The 8953-nt window shown below is 43.9% G+C and overlaps 1 protein-coding gene across 1 annotated transcript in view; it reads right to left on the reverse strand.

Annotated features, from left to right (window-relative positions):
• Positions 1-491: 491 nt before the first annotated feature.
• The window catches only part of LOC108571002, a 38576-nt gene continuing 30114 nt past the window's right edge, over positions 492-8953 (reverse strand). Inside the window, exons 5-10 of the mRNA XM_017932966.1 lie at positions 6414-6522; positions 6187-6347; positions 5968-6124; positions 4453-4919; positions 2317-2653; positions 492-1498 (exon numbers count right to left, since the gene is read on the reverse strand). Of these exons, the coding sequence (XP_017788455.1) occupies positions 804-1498; positions 2317-2653; positions 4453-4919; positions 5968-6124; positions 6187-6347; positions 6414-6522 (1926 nt within the window). The 3' untranslated portion in view covers positions 492-803. The remainder of the gene's footprint in view (positions 1499-2316; positions 2654-4452; positions 4920-5967; positions 6125-6186; positions 6348-6413; positions 6523-8953) is intronic.

Genomic DNA, 8953 nt, shown 5'->3' on the forward strand with positions numbered 1-8953 from the left:
GCACGCGAACACCGTGTTCGCTTTGCTCTTTGTTCCTTTTTTTCCCCCCTCTCTCATCTTTCTACGATTTTGTGCATCATCGTGGCGAACGATTCTTTCGTTTTTCGCTTCGACATCGTCGTCCCTATCTGAAATTTCTCGGCGGTCGTCGATCAACCTGCCTCCTCCAGATCTCCGTGCTCTCTCTCTCTCTTCCACCGATCAAGGAAGCAACGTCCAAGCTGCTCGAAGCTAATTACTCAAACCGAGATTCAGACAAAACATACTTGCAATACGCCGATAAAATAATAAAACGACGCTTCGCGATCCTCTTCGTACCACCGAACTTGGCGGTTTCGTCGCGAATACCTCTCCCTCTTCCAATATTTTCCTCGCTCTCGATAATCGAGCTCTGATTTCTCCCGCCTTTTCCTCTTCATTCCGCCACGAGGACCGTGAGAAAGCAACGTCTTCGTTTATTGCTCCAGTTCCACGCTCGATCGAGATTTCCTCCAGCGATCCACGAAACGGCCCCAAAGATATGTCCAATACCGACCAGAGCGAGTTCAATCGACTCGTCGAAACCTCTTCTAACCCCTCTTACCTGTTATTATCCACAGTACTCCGAGTAGAAAGACTCGAAATCGAGTCGAGCGACAGAATCGATCGTGCAGCCAGGAATGCTTCGAATCCTTCGAATTATTTTCCCCGTTTCCCCGTCGATATCACTAAATCTCTATTCCTCTCTCTCTCTCTCAATCCAGCGAACGACGATCACTCCGGGCCATTGATCCCGACGAACAGCCTGATTCTTCCATCTCTGTCTAATCGAGACGCGCCTTGTAGCTTGTCTTCCATATCTCCGCGAACGTGACCGCGCTGTGGAACCTGTGGAAGATGCACAGAGGGAGAGTGACCCTCTGCACGATGGCCCAAGCGAGGAACCCGTAGAAATCCAGCTGCACGGGGTTCGCCATCACTTTCTGCGATTCGAACGTGTAGATCACCCACATGGTCAGGTTGCAGATCAACAGGAAGGTGACGACCTGTCTGCCGGGCTTGCTACGATCGTGCTCCGGCAAGTGGACCCTTCTGCGCGACACGTCCGCGATGAACAACATCTGGAGGATGACCTGAGCGACGGACAGAAGCCCGGTGAGCATTACCAGAAGGTTAGGCTCGTGTGTGAAAGCAGCCAACGAGCCGGCGATCACGCTGAACACAGCGTAAACGAACAGCCCGAAGCCGGACACGCGGAGCAGGATGTCGTTCAGATCGCTCTGTTCCTCGGCCTTGAATTTCAAGCCCTGCACGCGTATGAAACCGACGATTATCGCGACGATCGAGAGGACCATGAGGACGCAGTGAGAGACGTCCGCTAGGTAAATGGCGACCAGACCGAAGTCCGGATGATGGATCAGCACGAAGAACAGGATCAGACAGATGAGAGAGCCGACGAGTAGTAGTAGTCCGAAGAACAGCCCTTTGCTCGCTCCTACACAGTCCACCCTTGTGTGACCTAGTTTCACGTTGAGAGAGATGCTTTTTAGTTTCACGCCTCGAGCGTTTTAGGTTTCGAGCTCTGTTCTGTTTTTACTTTGTACAGAGAGGGTTTTCGGTGGAGGACCTTTGTCGGATGTCTTAACCCTTTCGCTAAGATTTTCATGTGTAACGTGGGTGACTTATTGTGAATTTTTAACTATAACTGCAAAATCTGTTATTTTCGGGGTATTATTAAATCGACCCTTCGACAGTTTATCCCGAGTGAGACTTGGGCAAAGCGTGACATATTTAACTGTTTAGCTCAAGAGAGACTCTTTAGAAGAAAGTTATTGTCGTAACTATGACGTAGGATTATGTATCCCTTGTTTTAATAACGATCGCACCCGTGAAATATAAATTTTTTCGACTGTAATTCATGATTTTATTAGACTGTCAAAGGGTTAAGGTCGAAGTGCGTAAAGGGTAAAATTGACGCATATGCGTCGTTTTCGAGATTTTCGCATATCTGTCTGAAGATAAATTTACAAAACGCTCTAAACGGTTAAATTTCTCTTCAGAAATGCTACAACAGCCGTTTCGCAAATTAAACTAGAATTTCTTTGAAAAATGTTACACAGCACTTTTCTCCAATGACGCGATTGAAAGAAAAGACGCGAAATCACCGCGTACCCGTGTCAAACGCGGCTCCAATCGCCAATCGAATTAAGACAAAAGTCTCCAACACTATAGTTCCAGCAAATTTTCAAAACTCCATACGCGCCGATAGTAACGAAAGGGTTAAGAGAGACCTCGGCCATTTTGGAGTACAGTAGTTGGAAAAAAGAGACGTTTTACCTGCGTGAGCCAAGGCAACAGCTCTTCGAGACAGCATTGCCTCGAGGCGACGCTCTAGATCGGCCTCTACTTGGTGAGGCCAACGAGGATGTCGTCCGATGTATCCGATGTGCTTCCACATTACGTAAATCACTGCAGCGCCGATTAGACTGTACTCGATGATGAAGGGGAACAGGTATGGTTCCGCGTCTTGGACGATCGTACCCATGATGTTCACTCGACCGCAGGAATTCGACGCGATCTCTTCGTCTGTCAGAGCTTCGGCGAAAATCCCGAAATTTGGGATCAAGAACTCGGTGCTGTTCGTTTGGTTGTTCACGTCGAAGATTTGGTGTATCTGGTTAGGTAGAAAGTGTTGTTTTTTTTTTTGTGAAATGTCTCTGTAGGTATATTTAGTTGTGTATCGCGGCAGGGCGATGGTCAGCGGGCGCGTAGTGCAAACCCAGGTACACCGAGTCATAAAACTCGGTGCTCGGTGTACCGAGGGTGCTGATTGGGCGGCCGAGGAGCTCGAATATGTATAAAATGTTGTGTCTAGAGTCTGGTACTGGCTATCCTACCCACTCTAGCCCGCTTCCAAGAGAAGCGTACCATCTATTGATCGACGATGTCTCGCTCGTCAATTGCTTTTTGGCGCGTCGCGTGGCATGAAGGAGGCACGCGTCTCGGCCCGTGTATTTTCTTCATCGTTAAATAACCGGATAAGTTTTCTCCATACCCCTACCGGACTCTAACACCCCGCGAACTCGCGACCAACGCCTCGCCGTGCCAACTCGCGGCACCTCACGAACTGACGATTACGGTCGTGTAGCGAAGAGACCTTTCCTCTTTTCTACCAACTATTATCCTTATTATCACTACGCTCTAAGTGCTAAGTGTGGAAAAAGTGACACGATTACAGTTGTTCTTTTTCGAGGTTGTCTAGGGATTCTATCTCGACGTTTCTTCAGGATTGCAGCTGGGTTTTTCAAGGGGTCAGATGACACGGTGATGGGGAAACTTTGGGATATAATTCGTAATTGACACGGCTGGCATCTGGAAGCTTTGGAAGGGAATAACTGCGAGGGTGGATTGAGAAATTCGCGATATACGTGTGGAAGATTGACGAGAGAGTTTATGTGCCGATGTACTGTTAGGATAGTGACACCGCAGTCACTATCCTGACGCATCAGGAGGATCCTTTGGCCGTTCGAAGCTCGATGATTTGCATGATTCCTGTATTGTATTAATAAAACTACTTTTACACACTAAGAAACGTTCTTCGAGACTCCTCTCTTTGCCGCGGCATAACAGTACGAAGTTTCGTGGCTCTGCCATTCTTTCTCCTCTTTTACTGCTGGTGAGGTAGAGGTGTCTGCAGTGAAAGAAAAGTGAAGAGTGATCCAATACCAGGTGATAAAGGACCTTGAATGTGTTTTTGCAAGGGCTCTGAGTAATTTTTGCAGTGGACGGAGAAGAGATGGGAAAAAATGAAAGGTGACCCAATATCTGGTGATAAAAAACCTTGAATGATTTTTGCAACAACTCTGAATAAATTTTGCAGTGGACGGAGAAGAGATGGGAAAAAATGAAAGGTGACCCAATATCTGGTGATAAAAAACCTTGAATGATTTTTGCAACAACTCTGAATAAATTTTGCAGTGGACGGGGAAGAGATGGACAGAAGTGAATAGTGATGCTATATCTTGTGATAAAGGACCTCGCTCCAAGAACAAGGGTCCTGAATGATATTTGCAAGAGCCCTGAATAATTTTTGCAGTAACTCTGAATAAATTTTGCAGTGGACGGGGAAGAGATGAACAAAAGTGAATAGTGATCCTATATCTGGCGATGAAGAACCTCGTTGCAAGGATTTTGAATGATTTCTGCAAGGGCCCTGAATAATTTTTGCGGTGGACGAATAAAAGACAGGAAAAAGTGAAAAGTGATCCAATACCAGGTGACAGAGAACCTTAAATAATGTTTGCAAGAACCCTAAATAATTTCTGCAGCGAGGTTCTTTGTCCCCGAGTATTAAATCGCCGCTCGTTATCCATTTTTGTCCATCTCTACGCAAACACCTCTACCTTCCTACCTGTAAGAGCCAAAAAAACTGAGAGATCCCTGAATAATTCGAAATTAGCAATACGTTCTTACCTCTTCTTTGCTGTTCGGCTGAGGAGCATCGAACAATTCGACAAAGAACGGCGGGAATGTAGTCGAAGGCGTGGTAGTGGTAGTGGTAGTAGTAGTACTTGTAGTAGTTGGGCTGGTTCTCTCTTCGGTAGAAGTTTGCGGCGTAAGTGTAGTGAGAAGTGTGGACAACGTATTGACGGTGGTGGTAGTCAAATTAGGCAGTGGTGCTGATGTGGATGTTGTGGTCGAAGTTGGAGGGTTCCAGCCAGCTGTGGTGGTTGTCGGGGGTGTCGTGACTGCCCTGGCCACCGCCCTTGCAGTTGTTCTCATCACTCGACCCAAGGAAGCAGCGGTTGTACTAGCAACCGACGAAGTCACCGTTGAAGCCCTCGTGGCTGTTAATGGCGCCTCTCTTAAGAGAGCCATGTCTCGAGGCGCTGTTCCCAATATTGCTCCTGCGTTTCTCATCGAGTGTTGCTTGATACTCTCTAAATATTCACGAGATTAACGATATTAGTGTCGTATTAGCGAGAGCTATATAGCTCTCTAAATATTAACGAGACTAACTCTATAAGTGTCATATTAGCGAGAGAGCTATATAGTTCTCTAAATATTAATAAGATTAACTCTATTAGTGTCGTATTAGCGAGAGCTATATAGCTCTCTAAATATTAACGAGATTAACTCTATAAGTGTCATATTAGCGAGGGAATTATATAGCTCTCGAAATATTAGTGAGATTAACTCTATAAGTGCCATATTAGCGAGAGAGTTATACCTATAGTTCTCTAAATATTAACGAGATTAACTCTATTAGTGTCATATTAGCGAGGGAGTTATATAGTTCTCTAAATATTAACGAGATCAACAATCTTAGTGTCATATTAGCGAGAGAGTTATATAGCTCTCTAAATATTAGCGAGAGAGCTATGTAGTTCTCTAAATATTAATGAGATTAAAAAAATTAGTGTCATATTAGCGAGGGAATTATATAGCTCTCTAAATATTAGTGAGAAAGTTGTATATCTCCCTAAATATTAACGAGCTTAACAATATTAGTGATATATTAGCGAGAGAGTTATATAGTTCTCTAAATATCAATGAGAGCAACTCTATTAGTGTGATATATGAGATTAAGAAAATTAGTGTCATATTAGCGAGGGAATTATATAGCTCTCTAAATATTAGTGAGATTAACTCTATAAGTGCCATATTAGCGAGAGAGTTATATAGTTCTCTAAATATCAATGAGAGCAACTCTATTAGTGTGATATTAGCGATAGAGATATATAGCTCTCTAAATATTCACGAGATTGACAATATTACTATCATATTAGTGAGAAAGTTGCACATCTCAACAAGATTAACTCTATTAGAGTCATATTAGCGAGACAATTATATAGCTCTCTAAATATTCACGAGATTGCCAATATTAGCGAGAAAGTTATACAGTTCTCTAAATATCAACGAGATCAGCTCTATTAGTGTCACATTAGCCAGAGAGTTATATAGCATCTTCGTGAGAATTGGATTTACCAAGGATGCCTGCTTCGAATTGACCCATCTTCTGATGGTGCTTCGTGATCTCCTTGATGCTCTCCAGCACCAGAGTACGGATCCACACGCAGAGATTGGTGGCTACCACGTGCATCAGACCGAAACGAGCGATCACTTTGAAGCGGTGAATGTTCAGCTAAAGAGATACATACTCAGTGTCCCGTTTTAAAGACGTTCACACGAATAACCATTGCTTACCCTTGAGTTCATGAAGATAAAGTACATCTGCATGAACGTGAAGATCATTTGGAGAACAGGATTCACTCCTTGCAAGATCTGATAACACGGCGACGTAGGTGGTACCTCGAAGAAGGTACCAAATTCTAAACCATTGTAGACCATGGTACCCAATCCAAAAGCTACGAACAATCACAATGTAGAATTCATTTTTACGAAACTTCCAATTAGAAATTCAGCTTCCTCACCGATAGCTCCGATTCTGAGGAAGAAGCTTCCATGGCTCTGGTCGTTCTGCGAGGTCTTCCGTTTCCTCAGCGCTCGAGTGGCCACTCCAGCCTCGACGTCAGCGGCGTCCTAAATCATTCTTCCCTTAACCACTCTCTCCTCGATCACGTAAACCAGAGAGTTAAACAGTTCAACGAGTACTGGACCACCGATATAACAATCTCATAACTGGCTCCTTCGCGACACCCAAGAAAGCCACCAAGCTTCAACCAGGACGAAACAACCGAATTTCAGCGTAGAAACGGATTCACGTATTAACGAATGGGGACAAGTGTAGCACGTGTCTGCTGCTGGATAGTCGACGACGATGGACAATCTATTTACATCAGCAGCAGACTCTTAAAATCGTGCTATCGACTCGTGATACTGGTTCCACCGAACCGAAATACACCTCATGGACAATCTGGCCCCCTCGTAACCACGAAAGCTGTTCGTGTCAACGAAATTAGCAACGCTCGATGACTCATTCCTGTTACACACCGCTACCACGAATTTTTCTTACTCACGCGAGTCTATTTTATCGATACCTTCGATCAACCGAAATCTACCAAAATCTCTCGCACAGAACCGTCAATATAGACAGCGCGATATTCGTGTGCGAGTCTCTGTGACTGGCTGTCGTAAAAAAAAAAATTAAAAAAATAATCTTTCGTAAAAGTCTTTCGTATCGATAGAGTTGTGAAGGCGTATATACAGTGGGCGATGAAATTATTAGAGCTACCTGCAAGAAATTGACGGTTTTACCTTGTAACGATTCATTTTCCAGATGAAAAGCGTCTACGTTTACAAATTGCAAATATGCACTTGGCGACACTTTACGCAATGTTATCTGTCCGCCACTTGAGAACCGCGTGTTACTCGAGCATTTGAATTTTTCTTGCAGTGTTTTTACTGCTTATAACGCACAGTAAATTGCTTGAAACGTATCGAAGAAAGAATCAAGCGCTACCTTGAAATACTGACTTTATTCTTACTTCTTAACTGTATTTCTTCTAACCATTAGGTTGTCCGGAAAGTTCCTTTCGCAATTTAAACCATCGTACCTCTGTTTCTAACCGACATAGTAACAAAAGTTAAACGGTACTTTCCTCGACAGTTAAAGGTGAATCCAACGCAGTGCTCAAATTCTTTGTAAGACGAACAGGGATGTTCTCTGCATTGGAGCGAGGATGTTGAATTTTTCTTGGCAACGCTCCACAGCAGAAAATATAGTCCGCTTTAGGAGTAATTTTAGGGGTACGTCGGATTTATATTCAAGTAACGAGTAAAGTACCTTTCGGTTTTTTCCGCCATCTCAGTTAGAAACAGAGATACGTCAGTTTGAATTTTTTCTTAAATTACGAAACGAACTTTCCGGACAACCTAATACATAAGCTAAGTTTTGTCTATCTTTAGTGAACGATCATTAATTAACAATTATCTAGCGTGAAAACCTTGATACTGCCATTTTATTTCTACGCTAAAACAAACAAAAGAATGTTTCGTATTGCGGCTCTAATAATTTCATCAACCACTGTATATTTTCGTACATACAGGGTGTCCCGTAACTCCTCGAACACCCGGAAATGGGGGGTTGTTGGGATGACTCTGAACAACTTTTTTCTTTACCAAAATGTTGGTTGACGCTTCGTTTTTGAATTATTAACGAAAAACACTGGCCAATCGGAGCGCGCGTAGAGGCCGCCATCTCAGTTAGAAACAGAGATACGTTAGTTTGAATTTTTTCTTAAATTACGAAACATAAGCTAAGTTTTGTCTATCTTTAGTGAACGATCATTAATTAACAATTATCTAGCGTGAAAACCTTGATACTGTCATTTTATTTCTACGCTAAAACAAACAAAAGAATATTTCGTATTGCGGCTCTAATAATTTCATCAACCACTGTATACTTTCGTACATACAGGGTGTCCCGTAACTCCTCGAACACCCGGAAATGGGGGGTTGTTGGGATGACTCTGAACAACTTTTTTCTTTACCAAAATGTTGGTTGACGCTTCGTTTTTGAATTATTAACGAAAAACACTGGCCAATCGGAGCGCGCGTAGAGCCTGCGCTCAGGGACGAGAGAACAGAAATTCACCCGCGCGCTATCGTGAACAAGCGTACGCGTGAATCTCTGTTCGTGAATCTGTGTTCGTTCGTCCCTGAGCGGGGTCTCTACGCGCGCTCTGATCGGCCAGTGTTTTTCGTTAACACGTTAAACGCCCAGCCTGTTTTGCTTACCGTTCCGTTCAGATCACACTTGGCCGTCAAGTGGGCCATGCGAACTACAAACAGAAGACGACTAACGAAAAGTATACTGTCAGTCACCGGTGACTGACGCGGCCTGAACGGAAAGCATAGTGTCAGTCGCCGGTGACTGACATGGCGCTTAATGTGTTAATAATTCAAAAACGAAGCTTCAAACAACATTTTGGTCAAGGAAAAAGTTGTTCAGAGTCACCACAGCAACCCCCCAATTGCGGGTGTTCGAGGAGTTACGAGACACCCTGTATAT

The sequence above is a fragment of the Habropoda laboriosa genome, unplaced genomic scaffold (genome assembly GCF_001263275.1).
Source record: "Habropoda laboriosa isolate 0110345459 unplaced genomic scaffold, ASM126327v1 scaffold88, whole genome shotgun sequence".
In the NCBI taxonomy this organism is placed as follows: Eukaryota; Metazoa; Arthropoda; class Insecta; order Hymenoptera; family Apidae; genus Habropoda; species Habropoda laboriosa.